Source organism: Phasianus colchicus, chromosome 11 (assembly GCF_987193195.1).
Source record: "Phasianus colchicus chromosome 11, bPhaCol1.hap1.1, whole genome shotgun sequence".
NCBI lineage: Eukaryota > Metazoa > Chordata > Aves > Galliformes > Phasianidae > Phasianus > Phasianus colchicus.
This window is the reverse complement of record NC_143446.1, coordinates 11,555,119-11,579,335: the sequence shown is the minus strand read 5'-3', so window position 1 is coordinate 11,579,335 and position 24,217 is coordinate 11,555,119. Positions and strand designations below refer to the sequence as shown.

Below are 24,217 nucleotides of genomic sequence, written 5' to 3'. Positions count from 1 at the left end.
CCACCTGCTGGGACCGCTCGAAGGGCTCACAGCCGCCGGAGCATGATTTCCACCACAAGCACGGCGTGGTTTCTCCTTCTGCTTAGGACTGGAGAGCCACAACAGAGCTGAAAATGAGAATGAGAAGTAGAATGAAAAATAAAACAACCAAGCGCTCAGCTGCCTTTCTATGCTTTAGCTAGATCTGCAGAGCTCTCGATTGCCTGATTTGAACCAACGCCACTATCAGAGCACGATTTCAGAGCTCCTTTCCTACCATCACGCTTTCCTCGTCCCTCTGTCCTTCCCTTCCTCCTTCACAGGCCATTTCCCTCTGCGGCCCCTCGCTCCCCGTGCTGCCCAGCTCCGAGGCTCCCTGGGGCAGGAGCAGCCCCACCCGCTCCCAGCAGAGCTCCGCATCCCTCAGGGCCTCCCCACGCCTCATACCCCGGCCCGAGCGGCCCCTTTCCGCCCGAGCCCCGCTCCGGATTTCCGCGCTCCGGGTTTCTCCGGCGCCTCCCGCTCCGCTCCGCTCCGCCGTTCCGCGTTTCCCCGCCGACCGCGCCAGGCCCCGCCCCCCGGCTCCGGTTTCAGCCGCTGCTACAGGGACCCCCAAGATGGAAACGCAGGGGCTGCCCGCCGCGGAGGCGGCCCGGGCCCGGCCCGGCGCCCAACATGGCGGCCCCGCCGCGCCGCCCGCCGCCCCGGGCCGCCCTCCACCTCCGCCCGACTGGGACCCGGCGGCCTCCGCCGCCGCCTCCTCCTCCGCCGCCAGCAGCGCCGCGTCGGGCCTCTACGTGAGCTTCCCGGTGCTGCTGGTGGAGGAGAAGCCGGAGCCCGGCGCCGGCCCGGCTCCCAGCCCCAGCGCTCCGCCGGCGGGCCCCGCGCCCGACGGCGACGGGCTGCTGCTCGTCCTCAACGTGGTGCGCGGCAGCGCCGAGCCCGGCTCGGGCGGCGGGGAAGCGGGGCGCGCCCGGCCCGGCCCTCCGCCCGCGGAGCCGCCCGAGGAAGGCCCCGGCTCCGCGCCGCCGCCGCCGCCTCCGCCGCCGCCGCCGCCTCCTCCTCCCCCGCCGCCCCGCGACGGCGACGGGGACGGCGACGGCGGCGCGGAGGACGGCTCCTTCTCGGGGACCATCACCATCAACAACCAGAGCCTGGTGGTGCGCATCGAGAACGGCGTGCTGACGCTGGGGCCCGGCGCCGAGCAGGCCGCGAGCGCCGCGCCGCCCCCGGCCCCGCCGCCTCCGCCCGCCGCCTCCGCCGAGCCCCCGCCGGGCGTCCCGCGGCCGCGCTCCCCGCCGGCCTTCCCCTGCCCCGAGCCGCGCTGCGGGGAGGCCTTTCCCCGCAAGCAGCAGCTGCGGCTGCACCGCCTGACGGCGCACGGAGGCGGAGGGGAGGACGGCCGCGGGGCGGCGGCGGCGGCGGGGGGAGCGGCGCGGCCGTTCGGCTGCCCGGTGCCGGGCTGCGCCTGGTCCTTCGCCACGGCCTACAAGCTGCGGCGGCACCTGCACTCGCACGACAAACTGCGGCCCTTCGCCTGCGCCGCGCCCGGCTGCTCCAAGCGCTTCACCACCGTCTACAACCTGCGGGCCCACAGCCGCGCCCACGAGCAGGAGGCGGCGCACAAATGCGAGGCGTGCGGGCAGCGTTTCCCCAGCGCCGCCCGCCTCGCCGCCCACCGCCGCCGCAGCCACCTGGAGCCCGAGCGGCCGTACCGCTGCGACTTCCCCGGTAAGCCGCGCCCGGAGCTCCGCGCCTTCCCCGTCCCCTCCGTCCCCGTGCGGCCGCCCTCGGGTTCGCCCGGGGTCCCGGCTGTGCTCGTTTTGCTTCCTTGCCGCTTCTCTTTCCTCTCCCTTTGGAGCCTCCGGGGATGCCTCGCTCCTTGTCACCCTCGTTGACAAGGGGGAAGTTTGGGATCGAGGGGTGCTGCTGTGCTGGGGTGCTGGAACGCCAGCAGTGGAAGCGCCAGCCTTGGGTTGTGCATCTTACGCAGGTGTCGGTTGCCTGCTTTGGCCGAGTAACTGTAACCCTGTTTGTCTCTTCTGGGTCTGGATATGATATTGAGGAGGGCCAGTAGGAAAACTTTCTTCTCAGAAGGAGTGATAAGGCACTGGCACTGCTGTCCAGGGGGTGGTGGAGTCACTGTCCCTGGAGGTGTTTGGGAGCTGTGGAGATGCAGCACTGAGGGATGTGGTTGTCGGCATGGTGGTTGTGGGTTGACAGTTGGAGTCGATCTTAGAGGTGTTTTCCGACCTTAACGATTGTATGAAAGCATCCTTCCTGGTGCACTTGCGTACCAGCCTGGTGCACTGTTTGTTTCCTGTCTTTCTCCAGGCTGTGAAAGGACATTTATCACAGTGAGCGCACTGTTCTCCCACAATCGTGCCCACTTCAGGGAGCAGGAGCAGTTCTCCTGCTCATTCCCAGGCTGTAACAAGCAATATGACAAAGCGTGTCGGCTGAAAATCCACATGAGGAGCCACACAGGTACTCATGGGAACAGGGCCATATGTGCCTGCGGAAGGCACATAAAGGATGGGCTGTGAACAGTGGGATTTGGTGTGCTGGAAGGGCTGAAGGACACAGAGGTGGGAGGGATGGTGTGGGCTGTCGTGGACTTGTTGCTGTCCTTGGCTTTCCTGGTTTTGTGGCTCTACAGTGTAAGAAGTGTCATTTTGATTAAGTGAAGGGTCATAGAAATGATGCAACTAACTTCAAGCTCTTTGTACTTTAATATTCAGCATAGAGTTGTGGGTCATGAAAGCAGGAAAAGAGCTTCCAGTCGTTCATTTTGAACAGTGCTGTCACTGGTTATCGGAGCACATTCAACGTAGTTGTGGAGTACTGGGGGAAAATGGGGAGAGCACTGAGGAAGGTCAGGTTTTGGAAAACAGACGGGGAAAGGTAGAATGGCTGTGTTGAATGCAAAGAGCACAAAACGGAGACCACAGGTTTTAGATTAGATGTACTGATAATGATCTGTGCTCCGTGATGCATATGGAGATATGCAGTGGCCTTTAGGTAAAGAAAGTGCTGACTGTGGAGGAGAGGGGGCATCACTGCTTGTATGTGATTTACCTGAGGTGGTGGTTGGTCTTATAGCCTTAAAATAACTGAATTGAAGGAGTATTGGTTATTTCTTAATCTAATACCGGTGTGTGATTTGGTATTGTTAATGTGACCTTTCTTTGCTTAAGGTGAGAGGCCTTTTATCTGCGACTTCGAAGGCTGTGGCTGGTCTTTCACCAGCATGTCCAAGCTGCTGCGACACAAGAGGTAGCATTTTCAGATTGTGCTGTTTATTCTAAGTCCTTCTCTGTTTGTTAGGTTTTGTTTTTCCTTCCAGTAGTCAAGCAGTGGATGTGGTCTTGCTGATGGTGATTCTGTTTGTTTATAGGAAACACGAAGATGACAGGAGGTTCACGTGCCCGGTAGAAGGCTGTGGGAAGTCCTTCACAAGAGCAGAACACCTGAAAGGCCACAGCATAACCCACCTTGGTACAAAGCCATTTGAGTGCCCAGTAGAAGGTACTGCTCAACTCTTGCATTAACTGGTAACTGGTGTGTGCTGTGTAAATAGAGGAAAGCTGTGTGTTTTTCCCCAAACGCAAGCTAGTTACGGGATCAGAGGGAGACTTCTAACAGAGTCTGAAGAGATAAAACTGAAGGTCCATCACTTCAGTTGGATTCCAGGAGTGTAGAAGATTGGGTATGATCTGGAATATTCATCTTCACAAAGTAAAACAGCTCTTCTTGGTGGTTGTTTCTCCTTTTAATGGTTTTACCAGCAGTTGTCACCAAGCATTTTAATTTAAAATGCCACAGCTGGGAAGGAATATATTGAGTGACTTAGCATTTCTTCTTGTCAGAAGTGGCTTGCTGAGCTGTCCTATCCACTGAGATGTCCTTGATGTAAAACGAGAGGTCGTATATTTGGCTTTCTTCTGAGTCCTCTGAATGTATGTCCAGATGCTACAGACCAACAGAGAGTTCTGCAGCACTGTTGTGATTTGTTTTGTAGAGACACTAACCCTGAACGTCAGGCTGAAACTAGCTGAATCCTTAAAGCCATCTGTATCTTCTTGCAGGCTGTTGTGCAAAATTCTCAGCACGGAGTAGTCTGTACATTCATTCCAAAAAACATCTTCAGGATGTGGACTCATTAAAGACTCGCTGCCCTGTATCCAGCTGTAATAAATTGTTCACTTCTAAGCACAGTATGAAAACGCATATGGTCAAACAACACAACTTCAGCCCAGGTAGGGGATTTGTTTCAAACTGTATGAGGTCAGCAGACCAACTCAGTGTCTCTAAAATCTTCTTCATCTGATCATTCATATTCTTTCATTCTCAGTGTCTGATGAAAGCTCTGATTTATAACTAAACCCTCCCCAAAAACTTGAATTTAGTGTGCTGTTGCATGTTCTACTGTCATTGGGTTCCCTAAGGATGGGTAATATTCTATTGTATTTCTTTTAAATTTTCACAAGTCGTTCTCATGGTAAGTCAAACTGTTTCCTTCTTTCTTTGTCCCAGCAATTAAAAACGTCCAAACTGTATTCCATTGCAGATCTCCTGACGCAGCTCGAAGCAACCAGCTCCCTCACACCCAGCAGTGAGCTCACCAGTCCAGGACACAGCGACCTCAGCAACATAGACCTCGTTTCCCTGTTCTCTAACGTGTCCAGCAACAATTCGGGAATCTCAACAGACATGGCTTTAGTGAACTCTGGAATTGTCACCATAGATGTTGCCTCAGTAGGCTCAACTCTTGGAGGAAACCTGCCTGTCAGTAGCAGTTCCTTAAGCCAGGCAGTTGATCCCTTGATACTGGTTGCCAGCAGTGATATGCCACAGAGCCTGGACAGTTCTCTCTTGCTGGGAACTGGGACAACAGTTCTACAGCAAAGCACTTTAAATTTGGATGATGTACAGACTGTCAACGCTGAAGCCTTGGGTTCACTGGCGTCGCTGTCAGTGAGGAATCCCAGTCAGGATGTGCACGGTTTGACGTCCAGCAATAATTTAACAATTGACACAGCCACTTTGACTCCTTCTAGCAGCCTTGGTGGTACCAATGTGCCTGAGTTACTGACACCAACTAAAATGGAACGGAATTTGCTTCCCAGCTCAGATGTTGTTGGTCAGCAAGAGGGCAGCAAAGTAGTGACTCAGTTTGTTTTCTCCAACCCTCCAGGAAGCTACAGCGCTCAGAAAGAAATGGATCTTAGCACAATGACTGGCAGCTCGTTTTTGGTACGCAGTAGCTATATTCATTTACCCTTAGATGACTGAGACGTCCTGAATTTGGGGATATCCACTGCTACTCACACCTTCTAGGCAGGCCTTTCTTTTGGTTTCTGCAGGTGATGTGTTTTGGATGGTTTCTGATGAAGGACGTAGAATGTGACGTTGAGCAGTGTGTTGTCAGAAGTAGCTGCAGTGTGGTGATGAGAAAATTTGGAAGAAAGATTAAGAAAAACTGGAATTCTGGTGGGGAGAGTGAAGTGAAGGCTTTTTAGAGTAGGGGTTTTAGAAAGCAACCATCCGTTTATCTGAGGATGAAATGGGATTTGCAAGAAAACCCAAGGCCGAGAAGACATGGTATCTCACATTACTTACATACAGGGAAAGATTTTGCATTGGGAGAGAAACTGAAACGTTTTCTCCTCAGCCTTCATTCCCATAGCTGTTTCAAATACTCTTCCCACTTTGCTTTATCATGTTGTTGGCGGCCTGTTTGTTTACAGCATGAAGTGTTCCTTCTATTGCCGTGTTTACCCTATTAAAAAATGAATTCTTATAATTATGAAGATAACTTCCTTTTGTGTTGAACTCCAGATATTAAATACAAGGAACTCGCTGAGACTAATCGGAAGAGTTTGGGAATATAGAATTCAGTATTTGCAATATAAGATAACCACTACTGGAAACTCATCAGTATGGTTCCATTGTCTTGGCTTTTTCTTGCATTCGAAATATATGCATTTCTTGGCTTTTTTTTCTTTCCTTTTTTTTTTTTCTTCTTTTTTCTTTTAAACTTAGGAGAGCAGTGGGTCTGCGAGAACAGACTACAGAGCCATTCAGCTGGCCAAGAAAAGAAAACAAAAAGGGAATGGGAGCAGCACAGGTGAGAAGACATCATGTTATATGTGCTAAACATAATTATAAAAGGGTTTGGCAGTGAAATAGGAACTGGTATCTGAGTATACTTTTAAGTACCATATCCATTTATTGGTAGTTAAAATAATTATGCACATGGCATGCCACCTGTTAAGTGTGGAACACCAGTTCCACAGTAAACTTGCAAAGAAATCTTCACCTTATGTTCTGTGGTTGTTATAAAGGTAATATCCCTCTTTCCCCTCACCTGCTTTTGATTTTTGTTATTAAAGCAACCAAAAAAAGATTTTTTTGCTTTCCATTGTTCATGCTTTTGATCGTATCTTGTAAATTCTCTTCTGTTCTGTACAGATAATGAAGAGATCAGCAGGATTTGTTTTGCTTGTTTGTTTTTTTTTTTTTTTTTTTTTTTTGCATAGTAACAATGTCTCTGCAGCATTAGGGAGTTTATTTCAAATTTATTTTTTCAGTTATCTAGAAGTACTCAAACCTCTCCATTACATCAAAGCCTTGTAGAGAGCAGGGTGATATTTTAGGTCATGATTTCAGGTGTGTTGCCTTTCTCTTAAAAAGTAAAAGCTGTCCAGTGTGGATTTGTCAGATGAGATGTGATTGGTGGCTCACTATGCTTGGGGACAATCTCAAGTGTCTGAATTACATCTGCCCCTTAGTGCTGTGATGGAAAATCTGTTCTGTTTTATGTATGGTTTAGTTGTTGCTGCCTCTTGTATCTGCTAGCTCTGTAAAAGGGAAGGTGATAATTGTTAAGGTAAGTGAAGTGATGGTCTCAGAACATCCCAATTTCCTTTCTTACTCTAGTCCCCTAGTAGTCAGCCTCTCACCAGCTGCTGTTGCCTTAATGCCACAATGTGATTCTCACAGTGATCAGAAGTCTTGTATTTCCCATTAGTTTAACTAGACTACATACTCACTGTGGAGTGAAGTTTGTTTTTAAAATGAGGTTACCCGAGCCTTTTATTTACTGTAGATTAAAAATCAGAGAAACAGATGACAGGATTTTATCCATTATGTTGATTTTTTATTAGCTTGGTGGCTTTCAGCTAGCTGTGTGAAGCTGGTTCATCCTTTCCTTCATATTTCCTTCTGGAAGTAGATGAGCTTCACTATGATCTATTATTATTTTTATGATTTGAAAAAATGATGTACATAACTTTTCAGGAAATGAATAGAAAAATAAAAAATGGAAAATGCAATTTCACTTTCCAATTCCTTTCTATATCTGTGCAAATGTGTTGGCATTTCTGTGCTACCAGAGAGGAGGGCCCTAAGCTTAGCAGTTTGTGATGTGGTTTTATGGCATTCATGTAAAATAACTGCTCAGTCAGCAGTTGGAGTTCATTGACTGATTGCTGTGTGGCCTTTTAGCTGTCAGATGGTGCTTAATTGCATTGTACTGTTCCAGGTATTTCCCACGTAGTGCGATTAGTGGGGCAGGGTAAACTGACTGCATAAAATGGAAAAACACAGGCAAGAAACTTTGGCAAATTGCTTCTGACCACCTAAATATTATTTTTTTTTAATTATTTTTTAAGGGACAACTGGCTCTGGTCAGAGGAAAAGCAAGGGTGGTAAAGTAAGCCCCACCAATTTCTCATCGCCTGCTCCTGGTGGTCGGCTGGGTGGCAACGTTCAGCCAAATGGAGGGCTGACAATAAGGGACCCTGCAACGGGAGCACAGTATGTGCAAATTCAGCTTCTTCAGGTGAGAACTGAGGGGAGGAAACATCTTTACCCTGTTATTTTAACTGGAGCATCTGTAGAAGAATCGAAACGTGTACTCCTCTAGATGGGAATCAGAGATCTTCAGTGTGTGCTCTGTTCATCAGGGCACTTGCCCACACTCTCATGGGGAGTTTATAAGAAAAATGGCTTTAGAGCAGTCTGGAAAAGCCTGAAAACAGAGCTGATTCAATCATGCAGCTGCTGGGACTAGAACCAATGGGCTGTGGAATTAGATATTTTTATTTTGTTAGCGCAAATATTTTCAGTCCAGCCTGGATCATGCAGTGGGCACTGTAACTGCAGGGAGGAGCATTCTGTTCATCTTCTTGGGCACAACTTTTTCTTCTAGTCTTTCTCTCTGCTGAGAATGTGTGCACTCTCTTCTTGTTCCCTCTTTCCACTGAATGTTTCACATTGCTCCATCTCTCTCATATACAAAGTTAATAAAGGTGATGTGAAAATTCCCACAAAATGAAGTTTCAGCTGAAACTGATTTTCCTCTTAACAGCTGAAATAAAAATTAAGATTTCTCTGTCTAAAAGTACCTAATAAACTGCATGGACTGATTAGTGGAGTGTTTTGAGCAGTACATTTTTAGCCTGGTACGTATCTGTGTAGTATCCAGAGAGATGATATGTTCTTTCTGCTTTGTTCCTAACAAGATTTGTTACAGAAGAAGCAATGGGGGGAGTTCTTCATTTCTGGTGGGTGTAAATGTAACATTTCTGTTAAGTATGACCTTCACGTAGCATGGTGAAACTTGTAGCTTATGTCTGAGCCTTAAATATAATGGAAGGTGAATCATTTCTTGCCTTTCAGATCGTGACAATTTTCCAAGTTGATTATAATAGGGACAATAGGTTGTGCACTGAATAAGGTTTTAATTTAAGTGGTAGTTAAGATTTCTCTTATCTTTGTGGATGTAGGCCTTACACTAGTACAGTGCAGTGGCTTTATCAATTTTTTTAAGACTCTGGAGTTGAATGGAATTTTCTGTGCTGAGATGCTTCGAACTCTTCTAACTGCATCGCATTTCTACCTTCACAGGATGATCCCTCAGGAGAGGGAGATTTGCCCTTTCAGCTGAGCTCTCAGTCCTCCTCATCACATTCTCAGCTCACGGTGGATTTACCTGTTCACATACTTCAGGTACAGCATATCAGAGCCACTGGGTTTTTTGGCCTTGCTTGAAAAGTGAATAGTTCATTCTAAACACTGATGTTCCGCTTAATGGAAACACCTTGTTTACTACTAGGAGTTCAGATTCAATTGCAGGAAGTAGAGAAGTGTACTGCAAGGCTTATCTTGTGTGTGTTACCAACCTTTGACATGTCACAGGTGGTTGTTTTTCTACCTCTGTTAGTGGTAATGAATAACAAAATGTTACTAATTTATTATTGGAGTGTCCCATCCTTATTATCCTTATCCTATCCTGCAGATACTGTGCAGGTCAGGAGAGAGTATCAGAACTGATATGTGTCTAATGGCCTGCAGGAAGGGTGGGAAGTGAGAAAACAAAATCTTGATTCTAGATGTCAGAGAGGTGTCTACTTTGGAATGGCAGTTAGATGAAGAAAAACAGAAAAGTGGTGTCTGAGTGGGTCACCAAAGTAGGAAAGGTGGGAACAGTGCAAACAATACAGAGCGTTTCTCTGATCTTGGGTTAATGTCAGGATGTTCTCACTGATAAGCATTAAGTGGTGAAAGTACTGAACTTCTATGCTGTTTTTTGTTTTTTTCTGCTTCAACAGGAACCACACAATTCTGCTGAAGACGATGCAGGTTCTGATAACTCTCAGTTCACTGGAAGCACAATAAACTTACAGGATCTGGAATGACCATTATTAAGGACAGTTACTTGAAAGTTAATTGAGCAATCATGTCTCAACAAAATAAGATAACTCTGTGGGTCTTCTTCTGAAGAAAATAGAAAAACTAGGAGTACTGGATTATGGTTGCGCTTTTTGCAATTTGCTAAAGACAGTTACAGCTGAAAGGGTTTCTTAACAAGTGTAAATCCTACTTGATGTGCCTGTGTAGTATAACCCATCTGCCTAGTGGTCACAGCCCAACGCAGGCTGCTGTACAGTATTGTTTCAGGGAGAAGTACTCGATTAAACTTCAAACTGAGGTAATATTTACTGTTTTCAGAGGAAAGCAAGTATTCTGCAGCTAACAGAAATTAATAATCCTGCCTACGAGAGCTCAAACTTTCCTAAAATTTACAGATATTTTGCACGCACGCACGTGCACAGATTGTTCTGGCCCCCATGTTTTGGCAGAAAACTGGAATCAAGTGTCACATGTAACAAAGCTGATGCCCTACACCATGAAAATGAAACGTTCTAAGGTTTTTATTTTAGGAAGCTAGATTCTAAATGTTGACTTAGCTGTGAATCAGTTTGTAGCTCATGTTGAGTTTCTCCCTTTCCTTGTTCCCTCATCCCAAATAATCTGCTGAATTCTTCCAGCAAATCTTGAAAGAGAAACGCAATAGAATTGTACTCACTGTAAGTGATGAGCTAAGACTCCAACAATGTCTGAGAGAGGTTGATTTTTTATCTTTGTGTTCCCTTTTTTGGGACGGATTTTCACCGTCACGTAAATTAAGCACCTTGATTATGTCTCATCTACGAACTGCTGCCAAGTTGCTTGTTAACTGGCCACTACCTTCTTATTTTTTATATATTTTATTATTATTATTTTTTTAACTCTGTCATCACTTGTTCTTTACTGATATCCCAAAGTATCACATGCATGTGGGGTTTTTGGCAGGTTTACAGAATATGCAGTTGTTACAATTTCATAGGAGGGGAAAAAGAGCTGTTAGCTAGTAAGATCTGCCCCACTGAAAAACTGCTATTTCTCCTGGAGGGCAGTGGAAGAGGTTGTACATACTGAACTTGACTGCAAACACCTGAGTATAGAATTGTATAAGGGGGGAAATAAAAACAGCCTTTGGTTACATTTTAAGGTAGTAATTTAAAGGTTTCTCATGGTGGTGTACTAAATGCCTATAAAATGATGTATAGGAATTTGATAAAACGGTGTATGTAATGTTTTTTTTTTATTCTCAATGAGGTGTGTGTGTATGCACATATGTGTCTGTTTCTACAGAATAAGGTATGTCATGCAGAAGAACATTGTGATCTTTCTAATCTTGCACATATTTATTTGACAGTTATACTGATGTTATATTCACATGAGGTCATTCAGAAAAGCTTTTACTTCCTGTGCCTTTTGAACTATGTATGTGTCCAGAAAAATGCTTTTTTTGGTTGATGACTTAATGAGGAAAAAAAAGTATGCAGGTTACATCCAACATCAGATCCCAATTTCTAGACAGTATTTTATCCTCTGGTTGAACCAGTTTTATTTTTCTATCTTTTGTTTAAGTATCTGAGCATTGAGGCGTCTCTGTTCCTTTCATCCTGAGTTTACAGCTTATGCCCAGGGATTCTTGTTACCCTCTCAGGTGGGGTTTCCAAACCAAACTCGCTGGTAGGGGAGATCATCTACTTGATGGCTGTGACCACAACATAGAATCCTCTCCTGGAAGGTAGGAAGGTTGAGGAGGAATCATGCTGAAGGGACAACTGATTCTTCCTCAGTGCTCATTGTGCTCTGTCTCTAAAAGCTGAGACTCCCAAGCTGCCAATGCCTGTGTTATTTTGTTCTCAAGGACCATACCAGTTCTTAATCTAATACAGTGGCCAAGGAACACTCCATCTTTTTATGGGACTTGCAACTTAATCTTTCTACTTCTGAAAATGTACCTCACTCAGCTTTGTAAATGAATGTAAAGTGCTAACCTCTTGGGGCCGACAATTGGATCACTTGGCTTGAAGTCCATTGCTGGCAATGGATGCCTAAAGAACTACTGGTGCAAAAGGGTTAATAAAGCTTTTTTTTATAGTCAGTTTGTCACTGGGTATTGTTCTTTATATGGTTGCACCTGACATAAAGCTAATGGTCAGTGGCTTTGTTTCTGTAGAGCTTGTGTGTTTTTTTTCTCCTTTGTTTGTATCTTCACAGTAGTGGAGTGGAGTCCACCAATCCATCCTTCAGATTAAGGCAGAGACTTCATTTTATAGCTGTTCACCTGATTTGTGGTTATAATAAATGGTAAGTGCTTGGCTTAGTTGTGCCGTGGCAAAATTGTTACCCAGGACACTGGTCAGGTTTTTAGGGATAGAGCTATTTGCATCAACAACTGAATGAGAAAAGTGTTGCTAGCAGGAGCCAAAGAAGCAAATTAAGAGCATTTTATTTTATTTCCTTAGTTAAGAAAAACAACGAGTGGTTGCCTGACACTTGCTCCATTCTTGGGGCCTTGCAGAACTAGGAGTTTCACGAGGCTATGAAGTTCTCACAGTGCAAATAGCTTAAGCCCAGACTGGAGCTACAGAAACCTTTTTCTAGAGTGCTATCAACCCTACGTTAAGTAGTAAAAGCTGTGCTGTCAAGTAAAATAGTACAGTATTTCTTCTTTCTCCTTATCCCTTTGTTCTTGGTTTTGCTTTTTCTTTTCCTTCCTGGCAGGTGGGCTGGAACGGAACATCAGCCTCCTGCCGGTCTGCGGAGGAAGAAGCAGCACGTGTTTCAGCACCACGAGCCACGGGTATTGTAGGATCCTCTTGCTGCTGGGGACCGTGCTCCTTGCTAGCTGTGTTCCTGGCAGGGTTGAGTCCCTCCCCCTTTTAATGCTTGGTGTTTGTGTGCCCCATCTTCCCCAAAGTGGGCTGCAGAGGTGAGGTGTGTTCCTATGGATTGCTGTGCTTACCTTTTTCTCCATGATTGCCTGTGCTCTCTCCATGGCCCGTTGCAGTTTCTCCTCCTGCATCTGCTTCTGCTGTTGTTCCTTTTCCTCTCTCAGCCTTTTGAAGGGAGCAAAAAAAAAAGGAGGTTGGAATGTGCACAGATATACAAATATGCTTTTGACCCATTCCTTGTCTAACAGTATAAGACCACTGGAATGCAGAGATTTGGATATAGACAATGCTGGGTTTAAATGCTCTTTGAAGGTTTTTGTTTCGTTAGTTTTTTGTTTTGATTTTTGGAGGCAGGCTGGGGCCAAGGTTTGGTCAGATTCATTCACAGATTCTTCTGTTCCATCCCCAGAGCAGAATAAGTGTGTCTTGCTTCATCAAATCACAGAATCATTTTAATTGGAAGGGACCCTTAAAGGCCATCAGTCCAACTCCTTGCAATGAACAGGGACATCCACAGCTCCATCAGGTGCTCAGAGCCCATCCAGCCTGACCTTGGGTATCTCCAGGGCCACATTTCTTTTGTAAGTGAAGAGTACAAAATCATTCACAGAACGTAGGGAGGAAGTGTTACATCCTTTCTACCATGAAGGCGAAGAAAGACTCAGAGAAAGAAGAAGGAAAATGTCACTTTGGCTTTAAATTCTCAAATGACTTTTCTTGAATGAATCTGATTTACCCAGGGGTGGCCAGATACAGTCAGCTCCCCAGTTACATCTTTGCTGTTTGCATGGGAACTTCCATTTGTGTAACAGAGCCAATGGCAATATCTAGGAACATAAATTTGTTGTGTTAATTGGCTCCTGTTTTAATTAAGAAGCACAATTTAAACTGTGGAGATCTGTAGAAGAAACATTTGAAAGCTGGCATTGCTTACAAGTGCCCTATATTCTTAAACAGAGGAGTCATTTTTTGTCCAATCAGTTCAAATATTATTAATTCAAATTGTCTTCTGTACAAATTCAGTGAGAATCATAGTTTTGAGAAGACATTTTCTTCCAGATCTTGCCCTCCCATTCATGATACAGGCACATGCCTGGCCTCTCCTAATGCAGCTCTGGAGAGTGTGAAGTTATCAGAGAGCTAAATTGGGATGTGGGGTCCCCTGGGCTTTCAGATTACTGTTAATGTTTCCTAGGTTGATCTGACAAATTTGGCTATTTCAGGGGCTTTGATTTTGATTGTCAGTAGTTAAAAATAGAGGCCTCATTTCTAGGAGTTCTTGTCTTACCTCATTCTCTGTTCTTTTTTCTTGGCTTTTTCAATCTCTGCTACCTTTGCAGGTGGAATTCTTTCCAGGTTGTCCAGTAACTCAATGAGCTTTTTTTCTATTGCTGCTAACATCTGCACTATCTCCATGCCTTCCCTGCTTTCTCCAACGCAGTGACCATAGATCTCCCGCACCTTTTTTTTCAAGCTTGCAAGCATTTTATCCTAGAGAAAAGAGGAGGTACAGTGAGATGCACCAGCTGGATCCTGCATGGTTAGAACAACTATATCCCTCTAAAAGAATAGAGAAGGAAACCAGAATGCTTTCTCTTAGAGCTTGATTGTTTGCTTCTTGCTTTGCTTAGCAGTGCCTGGGATGGATGGCTACAGCTGGAGGAGCAGCTCATCATGGCTGTGCTGTCCTGCTTTACCTCAACCTTGGGGTGTACCTGGACATCAGCTTTGTGTTCTGAGGAAAAGTCTTCAACTTTGAACTTCAGGTCTGCTGCTCTCTCTTCCAGTTTGGTGACAGTGGATTTCAAGGTGAGCAAAACTTCTTCCAGCTGCGCTCTCTCTCGATCCCTGAGTCAGAAGAGAGAGGAGCTGTTTGGAAAACAGTATCTCAAAACATCTGGTATCTCTGCTGCTTCCACCCAGGTTGTCCCCGATGCTGCCGGTAGGTGGAAGCATCACTACACTCCATTTCTGGGCGACTTGCACCTCGGCTTGGAGAGCAGATTGGGTTTTTCTGGGATAGGAGTTACTGTGTGTGGGGGGAGAGGGAGCACAGCTAAGTAATGCTGTAGGTTTTGTGACAAGTCAGTGTGGGAAGTAGATTCCGTTTAAAAGCACTCACTTCAAACGAGAGGCACTTCAAATGAGAATAGGTGTGTCTGCCTGCCATCTGCAATCACACTCGGGTCTCTGCTGCCTTCCTCTAGGAAGGATTTGAGTCAAAACAGGTACTGGTCTGGATCTCTCAGGATGAGCCTTGTTTCTGCCTTTGATCTTCCCTTAGAAGAATTACACCATCCTTCCTGCTTACATCCCCCAGTGCTGCATGCACCAGCTCCCCAGCCTGTGCCTTCAGGACTGTACACCAAGGTGTGAGTACACCGCTTCTGATAGGGAAGACATTCTTTACAGTAAATGTGGTGAGGCACTGGCAGAGAGGTGGTGGTGCCCCATCCCTGCAGACAGCCAAGGTCAGGCTGGATGGGCCCTGAGCACCTGATGGAGCTGTGGGTGTCCCTGTTCATTGCAGGGGAGTTGGACTGATGGCCTTTAAGGGACCCTTCCAACACAAAGGACCGTTTGAAAGTTGGGGCAATAGGGACCCCCCTCCCACCACTCGCTACAGGATCACACTCACTTCCTTTTTTGTGTGTTGATGAAGATGTGTTGAAGCTCATTCATTTCTTTCTCTATCTCCTGGAAATTACAGAAGTAGGAGAAGTTCTGTTCCTCCATCTCCGTGAAAATAGACAGCAGTTGCTGGGGGTCGGTAAAATACAGCTCAGGCTCCTGAAACAGAAAATGTGTGGTATCTATAAATAACTGCTTGTGTAACATTGCAATAAGGATATAAGCAAGGTAAGGGCCTCGCCTGTGCTCCTGATCCCAGCTGTTCTTTCTCTGTCCATATAAACATAACTATGTAAACCTGGAGGTTTTGTCCTCAGCTCATCCTTGTTCTGCAGCTTTGATTTGAAGAAGGTGCCCTAAAGCTTGCATGTGTTGTTTAACAGCATTGGTCAGTATTGAAAAAGGTATTATTTTTCTACAGAAATGTTGCCTAAATAACATGTAATTTGTAGCTCACTCTCGGAAAGAGACGTTTCCATGGTTTTTGGAATGTAGAAACCGTTCAATATCAAAATAAAATGTTTTTGTGACCCTTTTCTCTCTATTCCAGACGAAAACGTAAATCTGGGTGAGAGGAACGAGGGAAATGCCCCCTGGTGCCTTTGCTTACTGGAGTTATTTGTGGTTTTCCCCCAGCAGGACAGTCAGGCACGGCCCCCAGACACTGACTGCTATGTGACCCCAATTAAATGTGCTTACTTAGGGGATATTACCGAGCAGACCCTGGCCTACCTTAAAGAAGTTCTGTCATGCAGCAGAGTGGCTCGCTGGTTTCTTATGGCAGTGGCTGTGGGTGCTGAAAGGTGAGTGTTTTGCACCTGCTGATTTATTTTTTTTTTTTTCACTCCTGTAACCTTCTCTCCAGGGCCAGGCCTATTTCTGAAGCCCTGCCTCCTTACAGACAAGGGCAGTGAAATTTGTCCTTAGCAGCCAATGTGGTGAACTCAAGAAAAGCAGGTGGTAAGGCTCATTTCAGGTTGCATTTTGGTGACCAAAAAGTGTTGCAAACATTTGAGTGAGAAATCTTCCCTTCTGGATATAGTGAAAACTTCATTAATCTCAATGCCTCCTATTGATATCATATCTTGTTGCAGGGTGGGGAGCTTTGAAACGATGGTAGGGTTTTGGAAAAGAGAGAAGAAAAGCTAAGCCAAAATATTTAAAATATGGCTTGCTAAAACCATGAATATTCATACATAAATAAACATATAGTTATTGGCTATGGTAACACCTCAATCCCACAAAAAATGGTTAGAAGGTGATGGAAATCAGTAATGTCAGTATGTGACACAGGACAAAGTTAAATATTTCAGTGTAAGGCTTCTGACCTCATCTTCATCCGAGAAGGTTTCACTCTCTTGATCCTCCGATGAATTTCTGAAAAAGCATTTTGTGTTATCAGGCCCTCAGAGAAACGACGACTCAAAAGAGACCTTGTTAATATACCATGAGTGAGGCAAGCAGCCAATGCTGACACCTACAAGCAGCCTCTGGCTCCAGCTGCAGGTAGCTGGCAGCTTCCCGTGTTGGCTGTTTGCTGCTGAATGTTCCCTGGAGCATTCACAAGTATGGCTCCTCCTGTCTGTGGACTGCTGAGGGGTCAGTAGGAGCTGTAACCTTGGCCCACATGAGGGGCAAAAACCTCAATTTGTGTCCCCGTAGTGCCAGGCCCACCTGTGTCCCCATTGCTGCTGCCATTTGGCAGCAGCCCAATAATGGCAGTGGTTTTGTGTGAGGGGTGGCCCTGTCTATGGTATGGATGCCTCCTACTGCCTGGGGCCTGTTACTGAAAGATGGCAAGTGCAATGTCTGCTGTGTCCCAGGTCCTCCTCTGATGACCAAACAGGTGACTGTGGCCAACAGCGCGAACCAGAAACTCAGACACAAACAGGGCACAGAGAAGCTCTGCTCCAGGACAGTGCCCAGGTTCTACTTTAAGGAATAGGTTTCCTCTGTACCAAACTCCCAGTCAGTTGAGTGCTCTCTTTATTATTTAAGTTTGTTAAGGTTGGTTTGTTGTTTATTGTGTTTGGGTTTTTTTTGTCAAGTACTTACAGATTTTCTGTTGTGAGAGGTTTCAGGTGGCTTTTGAGCCACGGTCTGGTCCCAGATGATAAACTTGAGTTCAAACTTTCTGTGGACAGCAGAGAAATTGGCACATTTATACCTCTTATATTCATCCCAATGGTCAGACCCTGGCCTGGACACAAGAGGAGATGGACACTTGGAGCATGAGGCTGTCCTGTAGAGGAGTGGGCAGCTCTGCCATGGCACTTACCCTTCTCTGAGGCACTTTCTTTGTCAGCTTTGGTTGCTGTCTTCAACTTCTTTTCATGTTTTTTTTCATATTCCTCCTGCCATTCTTTTGGAGATAGCTGATAGAGGAAGTCTCTGTACATCTTGTACTCTCGCAGAGAATTCTCAAATCTGGTTATATCACTGGGGTGGGAGAAGTGGGCAGTTTGTTAGCAGGAAGGAAAGCCCCTGCTTGAGCGGGTTCTTTTTAACCCTTAACACTCAACTACACCTAGAGAAACGACAGGGAGCTCATGTCCTCATGTGCACACGGAGATAAATGTGAACCTCTCTGTGTTGCAGGGGCTGGTAAAGGCTAGGCAGGGATAGGGTGTGATTCTTACCTTTGGAGGCTCATTATTTGGGAACTAATTGCGTGGATCTCTACTATTTTCTTTGCTTTCACTGCAGATTCTTTTTCAGCACTAGAGAAAAATACAGCAAAATGAGCCACGAAACAGTTTAGCGATAAAGAGGTAGTGAGCTGAGATGCATATAGCACGGATAAAAAGATGAGGAGGAACCCTAGAAACCTCTCTATTGTATGTAAAGACACAGCATCAGTGACACTGTCTCCTGCCTGAAGGCCCTGCCTTGGTAAAGGGAGCATGGGGTCCAACAGCACTTCCAGGTCAGGATGTTCCTGATTTGGCTGCTGCTAAGCATCAGTTTCTGCTCTGCCTTTGTGTAATGGGCCAAAGTGCCCAGCTTGCTTTGCTTCGGGGTCTGTTCCTGCTGTGAGGGGTGAAGGAGAAGAGTCTGCCTGTTATAAGTATTGTGAGAAGTGGTGGGAACAATGGTGGATTCTTCACTGCAGACAAATTGAAGGCTTCAGTAATGAGGGGATTCCCCAGCTACTGGTTCCTTCCTTTCTTTCATTGAATGTGTGGAGAGAAAATGCTACCAGGACTGTAACTCTGGGAAAACCCAGACGCAGGGAATCTGAGGTTGGATGCTATCCAAAACACTCTGGGAAATGTCAAGCAAAAAACCTCCTTTATCCAATGCAAAAGAGTTGCATGGATGGTTCCCTCAACTTCCATTACATTTTCAGGGCTTGAATGGAGCTTTTATGGTTCTCCTTCAGGAACTCATCAAATATGGCAATATCCTTCTCCAGGTTGTATTCAGCCTTTTCCAGTTTTCTTTCCTCTTTCTTTGCTATGTTCTCCAACTTTTGAATCTCTTCTCTCTTTACTGCTATGGCATACTGAAACGAACCCAAAGGATAACATGGTCACATCGATTGGTTGATACTAAAGGTGTGTTGGTTTGGCTTTGTTCTTGGTTACCTTCTTGCCTTATAGTTGTTGGCAGAGGGTAATGATTCAAACCAAGACATGTCTTAGAGCAAATTAGGTACATGGAGACCAGGAGGTATTTCAGAAGTAACACAACAAATAAGCAGTGACAAAGATGATTCAGCAGTGTTATAGCACAGCAACAGAGATGAATAATGGGAATATTCCAACATTATTTTGATTTCATAATGGCTCTCAGGGATAAATTATATGAGTAGAGCAAAAGCCAAAAGGTCAGTATATGTGTGTATTTTGCAAATTAAGGGGAAAATAATTGGATGGCAGCCACTGGATGATGTGAATGACCTATTTCATTTCTTAGTGGACTGATGGTCTATAGACTATAAGTGTCTTTAACACAGGGCTTGGACAATCAAGTTAATGAGATATGATATATGCCCTGCTGATGTAACCTCTAGACAATGGGTCTCTTGAAAACAAACAAAAACCCAAGGCAACAACGAAGGATAATTAAATGAGCAGAGAGTAACATTCCTAAAGAAAACCAAGTACCTCAAGTAAAAATATCTCTCTTCTGTCATTTATGTAGTCACGGAAAGTTTCTTTTTCTAATGGATAATCTGAAATGAAGACAAAAAATTCATCAGACTACAGGGAGAAATATGGTCATGCAAAGAACAGTGAATATGGTAGCAGCTATAAGCATGGATGTGGTTGGCATCAAAGCTAGCAAAACTGATTATTTTAATACCATTTTGACATTGGGTTTTTTCAGTTTCAAATGGACTCTGTAAAGACAAGTAGAATTGAGGGGAGAACCTTGTTCTTACAAAGATCAAATTTGGTTCTCTAGACATTAATGGCAAAGCTAGTCCTCTGTCAGAGGCAGAAAATGATAGGTTCATGTCCACCAAAATCCAGCTCCAGGTCAGCTTAGTAAAAACGTCCTCATGACATGAGGTCCTGCAAGCTGATTTCTGTGCTGCTTTCCAGGGCTCACTATTGCTATTGTGGAAGCCACAGGGGATGCTGGAACCCAGGCTGCCCTGGTTGTAGGACATCTGCTGCAAATGTAAAGGCACGAGATGGACACAGCCCAACCACACACAGGCTGTCAAGGTGAAGCAGAAAACTACTGTGGCTACAGGAGCTCATCAAGGTCAGCTAGAGCTAACTGCCAGTCCCATCCCCTTTTTGATTTTTGATTTAGGCTGCTCTGCAGCACTCCAGCACTGCTACAAAGAACCTACCTTTTTTAAGGGCTATCTTCCATGAAAGACACTCCTGAAGAATCTTCAGTCTCTCTTCATCTGTTGCCTGTTTTCTGCTTTCTTCTTCCTCTTCCTTTTGCAAAGCTTTCCTAAACCCTTTTTCCTTTGCCTTGTTTTTAACGGAGCAAGTCATTTTCTCATGAATTTTCATGGTCTTCATCTTTTCACGTTCCTATAAGCAGTCAGTTATGTGGACAAATTGATAATCTGTTTTGTCTGCTGTGGCTTTTAATGACATCAAGTGTTCATTCACAGACTAGAAATTAGCAGCTACTAATAACCTGCTGATGTAAGTGCCCAAGTCTGGGTTAAGAGAGTCTCTTTAAACCCACTTCAGGGCTTTCTGGAAGGTGAAATGTTAACACTCAGTGCTTTCACATGGGCTGAGGTCTGTAATTCATTGCCCTCTGCACAGTTTGGGTGCAGGTTAGGCTGAGGGCATTGCTCAGCAGACATCCTTGGTGCCCTTCCTGCTGAGCTCTTCCCTGTACCTACTTAGTGACCTTGAATCCAAGCTAAAATCAGATTATCAGTCAGCTGAGAGGCTTGCTTAAGCTTGTCAGGAGGCTTCCCTTTGTGATTTAGTAACAAAGACCTCTTGCTTTCACATCACTGCTTGGCTTCTGCAGCTGCATCAACGCTTAGACCTCTCTGAGACATCATAACCTCTCTGTGACTTCCCAGTGCTGCTGGATCATGTGCCCTAGGGAAAATTCTCAGTGGAAATAAGGAAGACAGAGACATTCCAGAGACCCAGCTCTGTTGGGTTGTAATTCATTGCGACCTGGTGTAGGGATCCTGCTTTGGCAGGGGGGTTGGACTCGATGATCTCTGGAGGTCCCTTCCAACCCTTACAATTCTGTGATTCTGTATTGTTTTATGGAGAGAAACTTAAGGCATGAAGCCCATGTCCTCCTTTTTCCTAGGCCTGTTGAACTGAATGGAAAGAGACCTTGCACCAAAACTTTCTGTAGATAATCAACACTAGCAGCACTAGCAAGCATCTTCTCCAGAAACAGGAGAAAGTGGCAAATCTACCTTTGAGTATGGAAGCAAAATGACAGTGTGTAGGTAGTGTGATAGCAACTAGCAGGTCTGTGCTCACACTGCTCTGTGCAAGGTTAATCTCATATCATGGATCTCAGTGAATTTGTAGCTGATAAGGGTGAACCTGAGCTGAACTTAGCAGGTATTGTTTTTCTTATGCATGTATTTCTTATCCTTGGTCTGGTTTCACGTTGGTTGGTTGCCTGCCCTAGTGGACCCCTTGAGTAACACATGGGTGTAAAGAACCATGCATACGTACCTCCTTTGCCTTTTTTCTTTCCTTGTTCCTTACTGCAAAAATATCAATATCTGGAGGAATTGTAAATGGATTTTTGTAAATGGATTCTTCATCCTCTTCTGGGAATTCTGCAAGAAATGGACAAAGATGTAGAAGATACAAGGCAAGATGTCAGAACCTAGTGCAAAGGGACTCTGATCTGCTGCATCTTGGCAACACGTCTCTTGAGTTGGCTTCTGGTTGGTGGCAGTTGACTGCTCGCTTTAACATTTTATATTAGCATTTAACAAACTCAGTCCAACATTAGCAACCTCAATATACTTAGTGCCACCTGGGTCTCTTCCATCTCTTGTTACTGGTTGGCATGTAGTCCTCTCAGGAGAGGCAATGATGTGAGTTTAAGATATAAGTCATTACTGTTAATATAAGCTTAAGCCCTTAGTCAGTTGTCAAAGCCTGAAGGCAATTAGTTTATCTGTAAAATAGGAAAGCTTTAGCCAGGCCTGATTCTGGAGAGCAGGGCACTGTTCACCCCCCTGCAAGGAGATGCTCGGCTTCATGATTTCATGATGGGATATAAAATCAACTTTGATAGATGCTCAAGCTCAAATTAGTATCTGAGTGATCAAGAAAAAAGGGAGTAAGGACCTCAGACCTTAGCTGTAGTAGGAGATCTATCGGAGGGAAGATTCATTCCTTTGCCTTTCTGCAGAGCTGTTGGTGGCAGAGTCAAGAGCTTCGTTCCCTTGCATTCTCTCTTCCTGTACCCTAACCTCATTTACTGAAGTCTTTGTTCACTGTTTTCCTCGGGCAGAACACTCACTGAAGCTTTTGGGAGCCTGTCTTATCTGATCATAGGCAGAAGAGTATGAACACAGACCTCTCTGACCAAAGAACAGAAAGCTGCTGGAACATCGTGACCTTACCTGACACAAGGTAGGTTTCCATTCCAGGTTTAGAAGAGAGACTCTCACAGACTGACTCTTCATATACAGATGGCATCACTGACTCTGGCCCAAAGAAAAGCATAAACAAATTAATCAACTGGGACCTGCCAGAGACTGATGCAGTGAGGTTTTACAGCAGTGATGGACCTCAGGGCTTTCTGGATCTTAACCACCGAGCTCCAGTTCTGATCCGAACACACGCTTTCATCTGCACATTGCTGGTTCACAAGCAACAATTTTACTCCCTAAAGCTCTCACCAGAAGCTGTTCCAGCACTGTAAGTGCTGTGGGTTTCTTGTGATAAGGCTGAATGATTGCTGGACAGCACAGACATGTTGTAGGAAATTTGGTCACGTTTAATTTTAGGCTGGCAAAGCGACGAAGATTAGTTTTTAGTCTCTCTGAATCCAGTCTCCTTTGTAGTCTTTGCTGCAGGTCCTAGGGGAAAAGGCATAATTGTAATGATCTCACTCACAGAGAACAGATAGATCATTGTTACAGTTATCTTTGAATCAAAAAAGGCAGAGCCCTGGTACTGATTCAGTTGATGTAATTCTGATGCTGTATTCCTGATCCACACGACCATAAGCACAGCAGAAAATATCCTCTTCCGCTTGAGCTAGTTTTAAGGCTATTTTAAAGCATCATTATTTGCTCTGAACAGCCTCCAGTTTTTATGTATTTTGAGCTAAAGTCATCTGGCCTAATTTCCCTGTATGTCCTTGGTGTGATGTGTTTCCTATTGGCTGTGTTTCTGCAGCTGCCCAATTAGTGTCTTATTCTTCAGGTGTCAGGCTTTCAGCACTGATGAGACAGTCTGAGGTAGAACTAAAGCAGTCTGTAGTGCACCCCAATGTTTTCCTCTCTTCTTTTCTGGTCTTGAAGTACCCACTCCAAAAGCCTTTCCAAATGCAGTGTTTGGTGAATACACTTTGTGAAATATGTGGGTTGATTGTAGCAAACACCTGAGTGTTTGGCCCTCTTAGAGCACACCTTGTGTAACCCAAAAGCCTTCCCATAAAAACCTTATTGTTCCACGGGCTTTTTCCAATTTCTGCCACAAGGAATAGGACTGGAAAGCAGGACTGGGCAGAGGATACTGGCAGGTGGGAAATAATCTGTCAGTGAAGCTCCCTGAAATAAAAAACACTTTATATTACCTTTAGCAAAGGATACAGAGCCGTTTCTAAGATCAACTTATAAATATTCACTTTATGAAGACATTCTTGGTCTGAGATTGTTGATTTTTCTAATAGGTTGTTTGCACAGCACTTTGGAAACAATTCCAAAAGCTGCAGAAGCACTGGTTGTGCTAATTACAATTATTACACTCTATAATGCAAATAGAAACTGCTTTGTTGCTGGAATCATTTGGCATATATATCTCCCTGCCTCTTACATTTTTACGCTTCAGTAGCTACACATCAGCGTCCAGCAGGACGTGAATCAGATAAAGCATCCAGGGTTTTAATCTACAGAAACAGTTATTCAGTGCTTTTCCCTTTCATCAAGCTGCTGTGCAGCAGAAAAAAAAAGACTTACAGAATAACCAAATAAACATGCAAACAATTCTAAAAATGACAGCAGAAGATTCATCCACCATCTTCCCCCAGTACACGACAAGTACACTCAAATAATACACACTGTGCTGTAACTCGCAGAGATGGGAAGTGACTCCAATCTGTGGGGCACTATCCCACAGATGTGCCCCATCCCCCTGTACACCCCCAGCTCACACGCAGAGGCTGCTAATGCCTGAGATCTCCCATGAGACGCCCACTGTCTCCTCTTGTCTGAGGACAGCATTAGGTCTGACGCTGACAACAAAAGAAAATGATGTAGGTGCCCTCCCCCCATTATTTTTTGGCTTCTCACCCCATGGACTCCACGCTCCTCACAGCTGTGGTTGGATGGGGACAGAGGCATGGGGACACGGCTGGCACTGTGCTGTTGATATTCTGTTTGTGCT

At 45.2% G+C, this 24,217-nt stretch overlaps 2 protein-coding genes across 5 annotated transcripts; one reads left to right on the top strand and one right to left on the bottom strand.

Moving 5' to 3' along the window:
* The first annotated feature begins 581 nt into the window (after window positions 1-581).
* Window positions 582-12,111, top strand: ZXDC (ZXD family zinc finger C). Its single transcript, XM_031607416.2, has 10 exons — window positions 582-1,710; window positions 2,314-2,466; window positions 3,177-3,255; window positions 3,377-3,507; window positions 4,068-4,238; window positions 4,550-5,235; window positions 6,025-6,109; window positions 7,656-7,825; window positions 8,893-8,994; window positions 9,597-12,111. The coding sequence occupies exons 1-10, from the start codon at window positions 597-599 to the stop codon at window positions 9,681-9,683; spliced, it is 2,778 nt and encodes a 925-aa protein (XP_031463276.2). The 5' UTR covers window positions 582-596; the 3' UTR covers window positions 9,684-12,111.
* CFAP100 (cilia and flagella associated protein 100) lies at window positions 7,842-24,213 on the bottom strand. 4 transcript variants are annotated; one of them, XM_090148242.1, is made up of 17 exons: window positions 24,124-24,213; window positions 23,274-23,382; window positions 22,507-22,686; window positions 22,228-22,311; window positions 21,323-21,429; window positions 19,996-20,188; window positions 19,298-19,365; window positions 18,530-18,693; window positions 17,828-17,908; window positions 17,467-17,627; window positions 17,244-17,388; window positions 16,517-16,565; window positions 15,196-15,347; window positions 14,273-14,405; window positions 13,846-14,048; window positions 12,629-12,722; window positions 7,842-8,353 (listed from the first exon to the last, which is right to left on the bottom strand). In XM_090148242.1, the coding sequence occupies exons 3-17, from the start codon at window positions 22,580-22,582 to the stop codon at window positions 8,255-8,257; spliced, it is 1,809 nt and encodes a 602-aa protein (XP_090004368.1). In that variant the 5' UTR covers window positions 22,583-22,686; window positions 23,274-23,382; window positions 24,124-24,213; the 3' UTR covers window positions 7,842-8,254. The 4 variants fall into 4 exon arrangements, with proteins under 4 accessions (XP_090004368.1, XP_090004367.1, XP_031463288.1 ...); XM_031607428.2 differs by lacking the exon at window positions 7,842-8,353 and adding an exon at window positions 12,125-12,421; XM_031607435.2 differs by lacking the exon at window positions 7,842-8,353 and adding an exon at window positions 12,128-12,421 and having other exon boundaries at window positions 17,244-17,322.
* Between the last annotated feature and the right edge of the window lie 4 nt (window positions 24,214-24,217).